At 38.1% G+C, this 15,331-nt stretch overlaps 1 protein-coding gene across 1 annotated transcript in view; it reads right to left on the reverse strand.

Moving 5' to 3' along the window:
• LOC123799284 (uncharacterized) overlaps positions 1-15,331 on the reverse strand; it is a 182,402-nt gene that overhangs the window by 117,360 nt on the left and 49,711 nt on the right. The window contains exons 5-6 of the mRNA XM_087861961.1: positions 15,167-15,285; positions 9,555-9,612 (exon numbers count right to left, since the gene is read on the reverse strand). Of these exons, the coding sequence (XP_087718087.1) occupies positions 9,555-9,586 (32 nt within the window). The 5' untranslated portion in view covers positions 9,587-9,612; positions 15,167-15,285. The remainder of the gene's footprint in view (positions 1-9,554; positions 9,613-15,166; positions 15,286-15,331) is intronic.

Genomic DNA, 15,331 nt, shown 5'->3' on the forward strand with positions numbered 1-15,331 from the left:
AAACTGATGTTGAAGGATGAGAAACAGATCTTCTTTTAGTGTTATAAACTCCTTCAGAAAAGGAAAAAGAGCTTCGATACCCTTTCCTACAGAAGAAAATATAGAATAGGTCAAGAGAGGAGATATCAACAAGATGATTTTTCCAGCTTTCATCTGTGTTGTTTTAGAAGATTTTTAATTCCCAAATAAATGAATGAGTTGAAATTAATTCTTTCAGCAAACACTTGTTCAGTTTCTATCACATGTGAGACTTCACTCTGGGGATTCAGCCCTGATACCAGCTCTCACAGAGGTTTAGTTATATTTTCTGTGTTTTATTTTAACATTCTTCAACATGGAAAGCAAGGTAATTTTCTTTCACAGGGGCCCTTATCTCTCAAGCCACACAATATTTCATGTGTTACATTGACCTAACTAGTGTAACAAATTATTTCAGTTTTCAGCACAGCACCAGAAGACAGACCAGTGGGATCCCATAATGACAAATGTAGGTATTGTCAAATCTAAGTCAGTCTCACAATTAACCAAAATTTTCAAGAGATGCTCTCCTGCCTGATGTGCTAGATCTTTGGTATTTACCCTTTAACAAATATTGGCCATATAAATTGTTTCCAAGACCACCTGGAAGAGAGTTCCACGATCTGTTTAGATTCCCAAGAAGAGTGTCGGGGATGGCAGAATGGAAAGTAACAGGACATCAGCCCTGGAACATGAGCAGTTTGTGGGAATCCACTCAGCATCAAATAAACGTTACAAATGAAACAATCAAGACACAACAGAAATCATGGAACACCATGGGAATACCCTGGTGGGAAAAGATGACAGTAAACGAATCAAGTATATCCTTACAAGGAAATATAATGGAGAGAATAAGAGCAGTGAATTACTATATTTTCAGATACTAAAGGAACTTTACATAACAAGGAACGAATAGGAAATGCAATATACCATAATAATTGCTCCCAGATGACCATTTTGGCATAAGCACAATGAGAATTATATTCTACATGTAATATAATATATACCATAAATACATATTATATATATATTAAATATAATATATTTATAATATATTATATATAATATAATATAAATATAATATATATTAAATGTAATATATTTTATATATATATATATATTAAAGTCCTGGTGGCAGATATCTGCTCGGTATATTACCTCCAAATTTTAGAGGCAAAGGAAAAAGTCAACATTTAGTCCACCTTTCCATAAAGAACTGCCATCTAGAATAAATAGCCCTAGTTGAAGAAAGAAGGTCTATTTGCCAGAAGAAAGCCATCTAATAACTGTGAATTAATGAGAGAATTATAAATATAACTACTCTGTAAACGCTAATGAGATTATTGATGCAACCAAGTCTTATCATTTGGTGTTAAAAAGATTAGGCAAGTGACCGTTGGTAGCGTGGTTATTTACATAGTTCCAGCCAAAAAATATTTGGTCACAAGCTGAAAAACATAACTTTGCAATAGAAGAATCAGGCTTTCAAACCTCTTAATCCTAAGGCCAAGTTTGATATCACCATTGGTGGAAGTACCAGACATTTGTGATTCCCAGTGTGATCCAATGGAAAATACCAAACATCCCCTATGATTTTAACTTTGACAGAAATGTGTAACTTGAATTTTATAAAACCTGTATATTTAACTCCTAGATTAGAGATTAGCAGGAATGAGAAAACAAGTAAAACATCACCGTGAGAAAGGCATCAAACACTATCAAACATTCTAAACAACAACTGGCAAGACTTCAGCAAGTCAGAATGTCAGCGTACTGTGGGAGAATGAAAGAGACGCAAGGGATTTACCAAGGTGTGTTTGGATTGGATCTCAATTCAGATAGACCTACCTGCAAAGGGACAATATAGATGGAGTAGTAGGTGATATTAATGAATCATTAATTTTATTAGCTGTGATAATGTCATTTTGGCTCTGTAAGATACTTTCATTCTTAAAGAAACATTGAAGGAATAGGATAGAACGTTATATTTATTTAACTTAAAACACATCACCACAGGCCGTGTGATACACACATACACATTAGCTTTAATGCACAAACTATAAGCAGAATACATTTACCAGAGATAGTCAGTTAGCAGATGGAAGACTATTCAAAAGCTCTTCAAAAGTAGCTGCTTCTAGCTTCAGCTGTCTTTTTCTCCAGTCACCAAAGTGTTTATTAATAAACATAACAGACGTTAGGAATCATTTCGCATTAGAGAAGGGATTGGTGTTCTATGTACATGGATCGGCTAGAAATATTTGACATGCATGCACGCTGGTCCTGAATTCTATCACTCTACTATTGTTGCATCAGCCTGCAGTAAACCTTCTATGCCAGTTTCGGGGCAGAGGACCCAAACAGAAGAGGAGCTGGACTTCACTGTAAATACAGACAGGTGGTGTTGGTGTTAGTCTATGCTGAGTGAAATAAGTCAAGCAGAGAGAGACAATTATCATATAGTTTCACTTACTTGTGGAACATAAGGAATAGTAGGGAGGACATTAGGAGAAGGAAGGGGAAACCTGAAGGGGTGGAAAACAGAGGCAGAGATGAACCGTGAAAGACTCTGGACTCCGCGAAACAACTGAGGATTTTAGAGGGGAGGGGATGGGGGGATGGGCTAGCCCGGTGATGAGTATTAAGGAGAGCACATATTGCATGGAGCACTGAGTGTTATACACGAACAATGAATCATGGAACACTACATCAAAAACTAACGAAGTACTGTGTGGTGACTAACATAACACAATAAAAAAATAATAAAATAAAATAAGGAAAACGAGAAAAAAAATACTAACCAGTGCTTGCTGGGTGTCAAAATTCAGCCTGAGGCTTGCCTTATTTCTCCCATTGTAATGTATCACCTCACATCTAAGTTGAGGTTAAAGACACCTATTGTCTTCACCGGCATGTAACTTTTGGAAGTCGTTAGTACAAACCAAAAGAACTGAATTGTGAAGGAGCAATGTAATTTATGTCAGTCTGTAATAGGGTCTGATAGACTGCTGTAGAGAGTAATTCTGACTACCCACATAGGTAAGCACTGTGTTGACTGCAAAAGCAATGATTGACCAGACAAGGAATTCTTGACGATCTTAAAGTATGTAAAGACAAAATTTGAGACCATAAAACTTCTGCTTTTGTTTAATTTAAATTAAAGGAAATTTCAAAAAATGATTGATTATTCTTTTATTTAGTTTTTTACATAAAATAACATCTGGATATTTAGTTTCAATCAAAAGTTTAACTTCAAGTAGTTGAATTACAAATTCCTCGCCTTACTATTTTACCTACAAAGCACATCATACTCCCTAAAATAGATTCGGATTATCTTTTTAACATAAAAAGTTTATTTATGCTTGTTCTTTGAAGCTAATCATAAAACCATTTAAACCTATAATTCCCGCCAAAGTGAAAAAACAAAGAATGTTTTATAGAATTTCTGGTTCTATTTAATTAATGGATCATAAATCATTGCTTGCCATTTATATACTAACTCTAACTAAGGCCAAGAAAAAAATTCTCAGGTCTTTTGTTCAAAAAAAGCATTCCTGGTACTGAATCTTGTCAAAATAATTCCCAGCTTTGTGGAAGCAGAGGAGAAAGAAGCTACTTACTATTGGATCACTCAAGACTTGACACTCTTGCAGAGTAAGCAACATATTTTTAAAAATCAAAGGTCAAATGTCAAACCTTTCTGGTGAAGTGATGACTTGTGTTAAGATCTCCTAGTCATAATTAGTTAAAGTATTGTGACTTTCCATGTTTTCTATTATTAACCCTTTGTGCCTAAAGTAGTTTGGACTTTGCATATTTTAATTTGAAGCCAATTACGTGGTGTTTAAATACACGTTTTTTTGCCCCATTTCATGTAATACGCCTACTCCTGAAAAGTTGCCTGAATGAACGATAAATATTTGTGGAGTACATATTTTAACTTCACCGGGAGCCCTTACTTAAAATAATGGCATCTAAGACACACATTGGAAAAAAAAAAAAATCTTATATAATAAGAAAAAATCATTTACGCTAAATGTGTATTTGCTTTTAGATATTACTTTATGTTTGGGTGTATTTCAAGTGCACCTGGAATTCTAAATAAGGTGACACATAGATCTTAAGGCTTGTTATTCCACCCAAACAAATGGGAATTTAAATTTATTAATATTTCTTATTTGTTATTTGTGGACTTCTGAGTCAAATTTACAAGTGAACAATCGTTTGTTTCTTCTTATAACATTTGCAGAGTTGGGGTTGGTTAGGCCACCTGCAGAAAAGTTGATACATTTCCTCCAGGCCAACATCACTACCATTCATGCTGCTTCTACCAGTGAATGATGATGCTTTGAGAAATGACCATGTCCTTGACAGAGCTAAGAAAGAGCAAAAGTGGCTCACAGCCCATTCAATTATCCCTATTTTATTACGTTTCTTTCCCCCACAGAGCAAATTCTAACATTTTCAGAAATATTTAAAGAAAATTAATAAATATGAAACGCTATGGCAAGAAACAAAAAAGGAGGTAAAGTCTTCCAAGATCACCCACTTAAAGGTTGATAATAGACTTTGTTCAACTTGAATCTTTTTTTAGACTCTTCTTCCTTCCTATTTTAATCTACTTCCAGAAAACTGCTTCCTTTTGGCAGCTGATGATGTTAATTGCACTGTTGACTAAATTGCCCCAAGGATGAATATCATGTGTTTAACTGGCTTATAACCCTCCAGAAATTCAAGTCTCCACCCAGCATTTGCCATGAGAACACAATTCTCCTTGGAAACAATTTCTCTCTTTCCTGAGTCCTATCCATTCACAAATCACAAAGAATTGTGTATTATGGATAAGCTTCCAAACATACCTGTCCCTTTTCTCTAATTAATAGACAATTATCTTTGATGATAGTTACATATTCGTTGTAGTCCTAAGCCTTCCTGATCAGTACAGTACTATATTTTTACGGAATAGTTTCCGGCTTTCTATTGAAAAGTCAAGTCTTAAAGCACCCAAACATTCCTTTTGTTTCTTGTTGTGTGGGGGTAGGGGGTGTATCCGTGCACACAGACACATGCATGTGCAGACTATCTTCAAAGTAGATTGAGGAAGACAGTGCTTATTTGTTTTCTAAATAATACTTTTAATTATAAAATTCATATACTGCTAGTAGAAAGCAGATAAAAATCCCTTATTCCACAATCCAAATATAACAGTAGTAAAATTGCCCTGTATATCTTTCCAGTATGTTATATATGTATACATTTTTATTTAATTTGCTCCTTTTTTTTAAGGTTTTATCTATCTGTCAGAAAGAGAAAGAGAGCACAAGTGGAGGGAATGGCAGGCAGAGGAAGAAGCAGGCTCCCCGCCAAGCAAGGAGCCCAACTTGGGACTCGATCCCAGGACCGTGGGATCATGACCGGAGCCGAAGGCAGATACTTAACTGACTGAGCCACCCAGGCAGCCCAAATTTGCTCCTTTTTTTTAACAAAAAAAGTTTATATTATACACATATTTTCTTAGCCTGTTTTTCCTCTAGCAATATACTACTATACTTTCACATATCAAAAAATATTTTCCTATAATACTGTTCTAAAGGAATCATAGTAACAAGGATATTTTAAAGTATGTGGACAGCTGGGGCACCTCGGTGGCTCAGTAGGTTAGCGTCTGACTTCTGCTCTATTTATGATCTCGGGATCCTGGGATGATGGAACCTGGGCTGGCCCCCTGCTCAGTGGGGAATCTGCTTCTTCCTCTGCCCCTCCCTCCACCCATGCTCTCTCTCAAATAAATAAAATCTTTAAAAAAAAAAAGAAAAGTAGCTGGATAGTGTTCAACTTATGCCTATCTCTAGAGGGAAAGCAATAGAAAACAATCTATAACAACAAAAAATACATTGAGCTTTTTATACATTTTTACAAATCAAAGAAATTTTTGTCAGATGTCTACTATTTGCCTCTTATGTGCTAGGAAAACAAAGGTAAACAATGCGTTCTTGGACCAGTTGTAATATGGAAAAGTCAGTCAAATGTTGTTTTCCTGTGTGTTAGGTACTATGACAGAGTTGGGCAGTATAGGAGCACAGAAAAGAAAAAAAAAGAAAAGAAAAGAAAAGAAAAGAAAAGAAAAGAAAAGAAAAGAAAAGAAAAGGAGAGACATCTAAATGAAAATGAAGGTCACCGGTACAGCTCTGAAAGACAAGAGAGAAGGGTATTCCAGAGTGAAGAAATGACATAAGTAGAAGGACTGCCTAGAAACAATCAGGTAGTATTTCATAAACTGGTCCCCTCGTAAGAATCGGATTCCTAAGTCCCACCCCTGGAGATTCCAATTCACTAAGTGTAGGGCCAGGCGAAGAATCTACCATTTAACAACACCCTCAGGAAACTCTTACTTTCAAGCAAGACTTCAAAACAATTCCAGTCCCTCCAACTGGAAGCCTGGTTGTTTTAAGTAAAGACCTAAGGAACAGGCCACCAACAGGGCTTAAAAAGTAGCCAGAGACAGAATGAGTGGGATAAGCTTTGAGTTTATTCTAAAAGATAAAGGACTAAATCCAATCTTGCAGATTAGATTAGCATTTCAGAAAGATCACTCTGGGGAAAATGGAGTGTGATATGGAAGAAAAGCTGGTCTTGAGGCATCTAACGTGGTAATCTAAGTAAGAAATGACAAAGACTTTCATCAAGAATAGTTATAAGTAAGGGAAAGAGGAGAAGAAGTATTTAGGAAGTAGATGCCACAATTAGTGACTGATTGGTGGCTGATTAGGGGTTGTTAGGTAGGGAAGACTCCAGGGAAATGAATTGGGAGACTGATAAGGCACGTGCCATTCAACAAACTGAAGAGCAGATTTGGGGCAAGGAAAAAAGTTCTCTTTTAGACACACTGAGTTTTACTGCATATTCAGGTATATAATTCAGTCCAAAACTCAAGAGAAAGTTTTGACATGAGGTAGAGTTTGCGCTGTAACAGTAGTGGAAGTTGAGGCCATGCATCTGAGAAGAAGTGTAAAGCTGTGGTGAAGCCGATATTTAATGTTTAGGCAGAAAAAAAGAAATCTCCATTAGAGACTAAAAAGATCGTTGACTTTTTTAATAGTGAAAATAGTGTCACAGAAACTAAAGAAAAAGAAGGACTTGGGAAGGAGAAAATATTTGTCCATGTCATATGCCACAGAGAAACCAAGGAAAATAAGGGAAATGATGTCCACTGAACATAAGGAGGTCAATGGTGAATGCACCTAGAATGTCTCCTCTACACATGTTTCTAGCGGGCTAGGCCAATCAAGTGATTCCTTCCCAGGAGCTGAATCTTGAGTTTGACACACAGGGAGGGAAGGCAGTTGAACCCGAGTTTGTATGCATATGGACCACGAAGGTCCACAGTTCCATTTTTTATGATCCTGAGCTTTCTGCCTCTGGGGGGCTTGGTTGTTCAGCATTTTCTTCTTTGCTACAAATTACACTAGTCTCTTTCCAATGAATTCCATGTTTTTAAGTTATTCTGAGTTGGTTTCTTTTCCTTATAGTTAAAAACCCCAAACTGATAAAGTAGTCTTGCTTTTTGTTTTTTATTTTTGGTGAGATAAAGTGTTGTTCTCTTTGTTTCCTGAGGTAAAGACAGGTGGCGGGGACAGAGGGGGTGGGAAGTGGTCATTGATATAATGAATTTACTGAGTAGGGATGGAGTCCAAGCCCCAGTTTGAGAAATGAGCCTTTAGTTCACTCAAAAGGGAGGTAGACATGCCAATAAGCTTATGCGTAAGAGGGCACTTCATGCCTTTGGCTTTTCTCAGAGAAATGACAGAACCATCATCTGCTGAGTCTGAGAAAGGCTGATGGCAGGAAGGGGATTTGAGAGGAAAAGGAAGATTTAGAATAACTAGTGTCAGGTGATCAGACACATACTGACAATAACTGAGGCCTCAATCTTAGAAAGTAGAGATATGCAGCAACAGCAATTGTCGCTGCATTATTTTTTTCCAGAAACTCTCACCTGCTCAGTTCCAGTGCCAAAGAAACAGGATGGCTGTATTAGAGCTGAACTGATATTGAAAGTGTGATTTAAGTGGTGGACATCAGTGTCTGGGGCTGGACAGGAGAAAATGGGAAGACAGAGGGGGGCTGATTGATTAGGGGAAAATGAAGGACTCAAAGCTCATGGGGTCAGGAGGCCAAAGAGCAAGCATAGTTCAAGTAAGGGCAAGAAAGTTACCAGACACAAATAGTGGAGAGAAGCAGATGTCTTGCTTAAATATGAAGCCTAAATCCGAATCTCTCTACAGATGGACGATTTGTGTTCATCCATCTTTTGTCCTATTATTCTTCCTTAAAAGGATTCCTAATCTGTTTTTCTGTGACTTTCACCCACAGGGTGGATGACCACTTGGTGGGGCTCTTGCAGAGAAAATGTCAGCCTGTTGGTTAAATTATGCAGTTTAGTTTAGCCTAGTACATTAAGTGATGGATTTACCAAGAAGTACTTTTTTTTTTTTTTCATTTTTATGAGCTACCTATTCTCTATTGCTTCCAATGGCAAAATATCTGACCACTGGTACTCTGAGCAACCAAGATTTTGGAAGGTTCTTTGATTTAACTCAACAATTACTGTTCCCTGTATTACCAGCCGAAACCTAAAACTTTCTTTCTAGTCCTTCACTGGCAAAAGGAATCTTTAAGTGAGAATCAGAAAAAGGGACCATAATTAAGACATGACTCTTTTAGTCTTAGTCTATTAATAACATCTTTACTATCTTACCTCACAGTAAAAAAAAAAAAAAATCTATTGCTTAGGGCCACCCTTCTTTACCGCTGACTCTGAAACAATGATCTGTTGCATAAATTGCCACCTACCTTTTAATCTGTAGCAGCCACGTATTAAAATTGTAAGGCCAGTAATTACCAGTAAAGAGAGTGGCATTATCTGCTGTGACTTCCTGTTCAATTTTACTTTGAAAGTATCTGAGCTGGTTAGCTTACTTGCATACCATGTGCCATAGACTACTTATTCTCCTTTCCTGGGCACAGTCTCCAAAAATATGCCTTATCTCTGCAAGGACAGAGTGTTGCTGAATTGCTACGTATTCACCTCTATGACTGGCAGGACAACTCAACCACAAGATTGAATTACATTCTGTTCATAGTTTCATCTTGGTTTATGACTGGCAGCACATACTTTCTAATGGAGTGTGAGAAAAGGGAGAAAGTGTAGTTAGACTAATAACTTTGCAACAAAATACTTGTGTATTCTTCACAACTGACACCCAGTGGTTGAAATCATTAGGCCGAAAAAGCCATTTGTTAGGTATGCTGTGGAGAGACTTTCTACACTGGGCAGAAGGTTGGATAAAGGATTCTCAGAGGTCTCTTCCAGCTCTGAGAGTTTATGTTCAAAATATCAACTTAATTAAATTGCAGTGTTTATCAACAATCCATGGGCAAAAGTATGCTCCAGACCTACAATCCAGCCTTATTATCTTAAGAGAGATGTGACAGAATATAACACAACCAGTGAGAAAATAAAGTAAGCCACATACCTGCATGGTGGCAGAGAAGAAATTGTTTCCATGCTATTGAGAATGATTCTTGCATCACCTGAAAACATGTAAAAATCATATTACCTCATTATCTCTGATTTCTTCAATTCTATGATAGCTAAAGATAGCTACTATATACTTTAATTGAAAAAGGAGGGAATTGATTATGGAAGTTTTTAAATTTTGATCTATGTCATTGAATTGAATTGGAATTGAAGCAGTTATCAGTCTTCCTAATAATGTCCAAGACAGGGAATTCTCCAATTCTCAAAACTTTTCATTCCCCAGACCAATCAAGGGGCCCACCTTGATTTAATTAGCATACTAAATTATTTGCTGGGTGCTTCATCATGGTGCTGTTTTCTTCTAGAAAACATACACACACAGAGAAAGAATATTCTGGGGTGGTTTTTTTGCTACCAACAGGATTACAAAGCAGTCTCGTCTCTTCTCTGTTTTATTTTCTTTCCACAAGAGGATGAGTTTCCTATCAGAAAGAAATGAGCAAGAAGAAAATGAAAATAATTAGTTGAAAGAGAAAACAAAGTTGCAAGAAAAAGAGGAGGAAGAGGTGTGTGCAGTGGAGCAGAGCCATGTGTTCACTTTTCCTTCTCTTGCAGTGGCCTCAGGGATTACAGCTGGTAAGGCACTGCCCTGGTGGGAGAAGTGGGCAGGGGAGAAACACTGGACTGAAGAGGAGCGTCGATGGCATAGTCAGAGCCTAAACAGAGTGGCATTAGTGTAAAAGAGGGTGTGCTTTGTTTTGGGGAAAAGAAGGAAGGTCTGGACAGGACAGCACCTAAGAAGTACGCATAACTATTTGTATCACTGTACTCTAACTTGTAACCTCTTTAGTTCACTGACTAGTAACCTGTAGGCATGACCATTTTAGTCTCGGTACCTTCAGAAAGAGAAGAGACTATGAGACAAGGACTTATACGCAAGGGATTGTTTGAGAAATGATCTCAGGAATCAGAGATGGAAAGATTGAGGAGAACAAAGCAGAAGACAGTAAAGCAGTACGTGAGACATTCCCGAGTTGGAGATGACCACAGGCAACCAGGGCATGATCCTTTGGAACCCTCTAAGGAGCCATGTAGAAGGAACCTCAGAATTGTGCATCCAAGGGATAGAAGAGGGTATCATTTATCCGCTGGGGTCTTCCTTCATAGGTCAAGAGTTGCCCCACTCGCATTAATTCTCTCTATATAACATGTGAGGCAGGTCTGTCATTTCTACAGGCATCCCAGCTGCTGGGTAGAGAGTAACAACGGGACACAAATGGAGAGGTTAGGAGACTGAGGTCAGTTTCCACTGAGCTGAGGATGGCTCTCTTGGCGATGGCTGGAACAAGGCTATGAGTCAGGGCACTCCAGCGGCCTATACAACAATTAACCCTACTAGAGATTTTAAAAAGTTTTAAAAGCCTGGACATAAGTAGAAATGGAATAATAACTTTATAAAGAAAATTTTATAGAGAAAGGAACCCGGCAGATATCACCAATGATAGGAACGGGTTAGGTACTTCCTGACGTGATACACCGAGAAGTATATCCTGTGTACGACTCCACCAAAATGTGTAACCTTCATCTAATCATCAGGAAACACCAGACAAACTGAAATTAAGGCACATTTTACAAAATAAATGCCCTGAAGTCTTAAAAATAGAGTGAGGAAGACAAATATTTCAAAAATTAAATGCAATGTGTGATCATGTTTAATCCTAAAAGAGAAAAAAAAGTTATAAAAAACATTATTGCAAAAATTTACAAACTTTTAATAAGTCTGTTGATTAAAGTATTATATCAATGTTAAGCTTCCTAATTTGGATTATTTTACTACGGTATATAAGTGAATATCCTCATTCTTAAAAAATATACACTGACATATTTGGGGGTAAAGGATAATGATGTTTGCAACTTATTTTCAAATGGTTTAGGAAACTAGGTAGATAGTGGGGTGCTTGGGTGGTGCAGTTGATTAAATGCCCAACTCTTGATTTTGGCTCAGGTCATGACCTTAGGGTCCTGGGATGAAGCCCTCTGTTGGGCTCTGCGCTTAGCGTGGAGTCTGCTTGAGATTCTCTTTCTCCCTCTCCCTCTGCCCCTCACACTCGTGCTCTCTATCTCTCTAAACTAAATAAATAAAATCTTTTAAAAAAAGAAAATCAGGTAGAGAGATAGATAAATAGGTGAGAGAGAGAGAGAGAAATCAAATGGGCTAAATGACAACATTTAGTGACTATAAGTGAAATACACAGGTGTTCTTTGCACTATTCTTGCAACTTTTCCATAAGTTTCAAACTACTATAAAAATTTTTAAATTATTAAGCTCTGGATCAAATGGAATATACTGAGGGCTCAAAAGATCTGAGTTCTAATCCAAGTCACCAATGCTTGTTAAGTTTGTTTTCTCATCTGGAAACTTGTAGAATTGTTGTAAGGACTGAATAAGGTAACATGCAAAAGAGGTTTGAAAATCTTAAAATAACACAACTGTGTAGCCGTGTTAGAAACCGAAGTTTGACATTTGAAGGATGGCTTAATAGATGGGGTGTCTGATCACGCATCATCTAAGCAGTGACAGACATATCCAGACAAATGCAAGCATGTGTGGGATAAAATGAAAGAAGCGAGCATTTTAGGTCGTTTTCAGCTACTAGCTCCCTTTTCCCAAATTGGTTCCCTTCATTAGACTTTTATTATCTAATCTATTAACTAATGTACATACTGCAAGAATTGCAAAGTTAAATGTTTTCTATCCTCAAGGAACTGAGAGTCTATCACGGGATAAAGCTACAAAAACAAAACCCGATAATATGAGGTGTTAAGATGTCAACAGAAACACAAATGAGAAAATCAGTAAATCTGCGGTTTGGGGACAGAGTTTCTGACAGGAAGTAATATTTGAAGTGAGCCTTGATGAACGAAGTGATCACTGAGAAGTAAGAAAACAGCATTTTAGGCAAAAATGGCTGACGGAGGTATGAAGTCCTTTATGTGTTAGTCCCCTGGCATTCTTGGCCTCTTCTGTAATGCCTCCCCACATAACTTCCTAACATGCGTGACACCAAGACAATTCCCTCTGTTTTATTTCTTTTCTGTCAGTATCTTTGAAACTTCAAAGTATATTAAAATATTGAATGGCCTACCACACTCATGAAGAATGCATGGAACCTCCTGATAAAAGTTTGTTTGGGGGCTAACCACTTCCCTTCAATCTGATCCTGGATGCCAAGGTTTTGGAATTGTTTGGAAAAAAAAAAAAAAAAGCAGCAGCAGCAGCAGCAAGCATCTGCATATGGCGCAGTTTTGTTCTTTGCATTTGGGGTTTGGGTTATTTCACAGAGCATTTTGATTAATGGTGCAAATTATTCTAGTTATCAATTCAGACTAAAGCTCTCGGAAGTGAGGTCAATGAATACATATGCTGTAGAAAGGGAAAGAAGCAAGACCTTTCATAAAGCCACAAAAAACTATTTTGGGATACCCATAAAATGTCTTGGTTACTACTGAAAACAGTCAGATAGGTTCTGATTGAGGACTTCAGTGAAAAACACCTCTGTGGTTTGATCATTTCTCTTGCAACAAGGGAGCAGAAACTCCTGGCGGATAAACTCCCCCGGAGCTACAGATAGGTAGAAGTAGAGTTTCAGTTTCAATTTTGCTCTCCCTTTCTTTGAAATGATTGTAGCTTCTGCTTTTGAACAAACAGTAACAGTTTCTGATCCCTGTTTTACTTTATTGAAGACTAAAGTGAGAACTTGTTTTTGAGACCGGAAATGCTGGTGAAACTCCTCGCTCTGTCAGCACTTTCTAGGCAAATTTAGGCACATGTCTTCCACTCTCCAGCTTTACGGTCTTTCTCTCTACAAAACATTCAGTGGACTCTGGAAGCGAGAAGAATTCAGACGCTAGGCATTTGTAGTCCAATCCTCTCATTTCATACCCTGGAAAACTGAAATCTCTGGACTACTGACTTTTTCTTAAGTGGTACAAAGTCTTATACTAAGCAATGTCTGAAAAGTGTTCTAATTATCTTGGAAGACAACAATGTACTCTAAAATCATCAACTTGGAGGGCATTGTTAGAACACTGCTCCAACTCTGTGATAAATGGATCAAGAATCATTTGCAGGGCACAAAGATTTAAGATGGGTATTCTGGGCCTTTCGTCTTGAAAAGTCACCAAAATGCAACCTGTTAGAATAGTTCTAGCTTTATAGCCTTTGACTGCCAACTTATGCCAAAGTAAGTCATTTATTTTTTTTATTCACACAAATTCTTCCCTCTCTTCTCTCCACCAACTCAATACATTTCAGTAAGATCTCTCTCTACTCAGGTTAGGCCACCTCTGGCTCTTCTGGAATATTCTGTCCCTCTCAAGGCTGCCTTAGATGTGCATTTTAAATGTAATTTACCTCTAATGAAAATGATAGCAGTTTAAATATCCTCTATCTATAATGAAAATGATAGTAACTGGCAGGCACGGGAGATTTCTCAAAAATCTGGGATTCTCAGATTCCATCCTCAGGATGGATTCTGAAATCCTCAGTGTATTTCAGAAATTCTCTAGAGGTAGCTTAGTTAACATACAACCACTTGTAGTCCATATTGTTCTTTTCCCCTGGGGATGCATGGCCTTAATTGACAATATTTAACTTAAATAGTCCCACGGTGACACAGCTTTTATGCCTTTCCTAGGTAAGCCAGACGGAGCAAGACGACTCCCCGGAACTACTACTTCTCTTTCCAAACTCCTAACACCAAGCTTCTCTCTCACACAACTAAATCTCTCTTTTCGTTAATATTTAAAAGCTACTCATTTGAGCTTTATTCTTTTAGCTTCATGGTTCAATTTCCACTAAAATTAAAGTGCTTTTTGCACTATTATTAATTATTTACACTCTATTGTGATGGAAGAATCTGAACAACAATTTTGATAGATGTCTGTTTAAGACATTGAGAGCCAATTTAACTGTTATCGATCACTTTGGGAATGAATTAACAGCTACTGCTCACCTCTTATGTTCTAAGCCCTTGACTAGACACTTCTTTAAAGGCACTTTTGGTAGATTCCTTTTTTTTTTTTTTTTAAGATTTTATTTATCTATTTGACAGAGAGAGAGAGACAGCCAGTGAGAGAGGGAACACAAGCAGGGGGAGTGGGAGAGGAAGAAGCAGGCTCCCAGCGGAGCATGGAGCCCGATGTGGGGCTCGATCCCAGCACCCCGGGATCACGCCCTGAGCCAAAGGCAGATGCTTAACAACTGAGCCACCCAGGTGCCCCAGTAGATTCCTTTTTAAAAGTCTCACAATAATTCTGTCAAGTAGGCATTCTTCTCTCCAGTTTTCAGAAGGGGAAACAGGTTCAGAAGGTAGGAAATGTTTACACCACCTATAAGTGCTCGCCAGCATCTAAACTCATGCCTGCATGTCCGACACCAAAGCTGAGGCCGCCCTATGGCACATGCATGTTCTTATCCCAGCTGGTGGCAGGAAGAGAACCAGAGATCTGGGGGAAGACTGGTTTGGGGCTGTGGTGGAAGGAAACAAGGAAAAAAAGATAATGGAGCAAGAGAAGGGAAACCTAAGGTGAAGAAGGTCCACTCACCTAAGAATGTTGCCTGAGCGACGACCTTGAGGAAGGCGATGCACTAAATCTTGACCCAGGAAGGAAGAGGTAAATGCCTCAAAGAGTTCAGGCGAGTGCAGAGGAGGCAAGCTGGGGACCTGCAGGCCAAGTACAGGTTGCAAAATCGTGGCCCAGCCAATGCTG

The sequence above is a fragment of the Ursus americanus genome, chromosome 5 (genome assembly GCF_024610735.1).
Source record: "Ursus americanus isolate L20-20 chromosome 5, mUrsAme1.1.p, whole genome shotgun sequence".
Taxonomy (NCBI): domain Eukaryota; kingdom Metazoa; phylum Chordata; class Mammalia; order Carnivora; family Ursidae; genus Ursus; species Ursus americanus.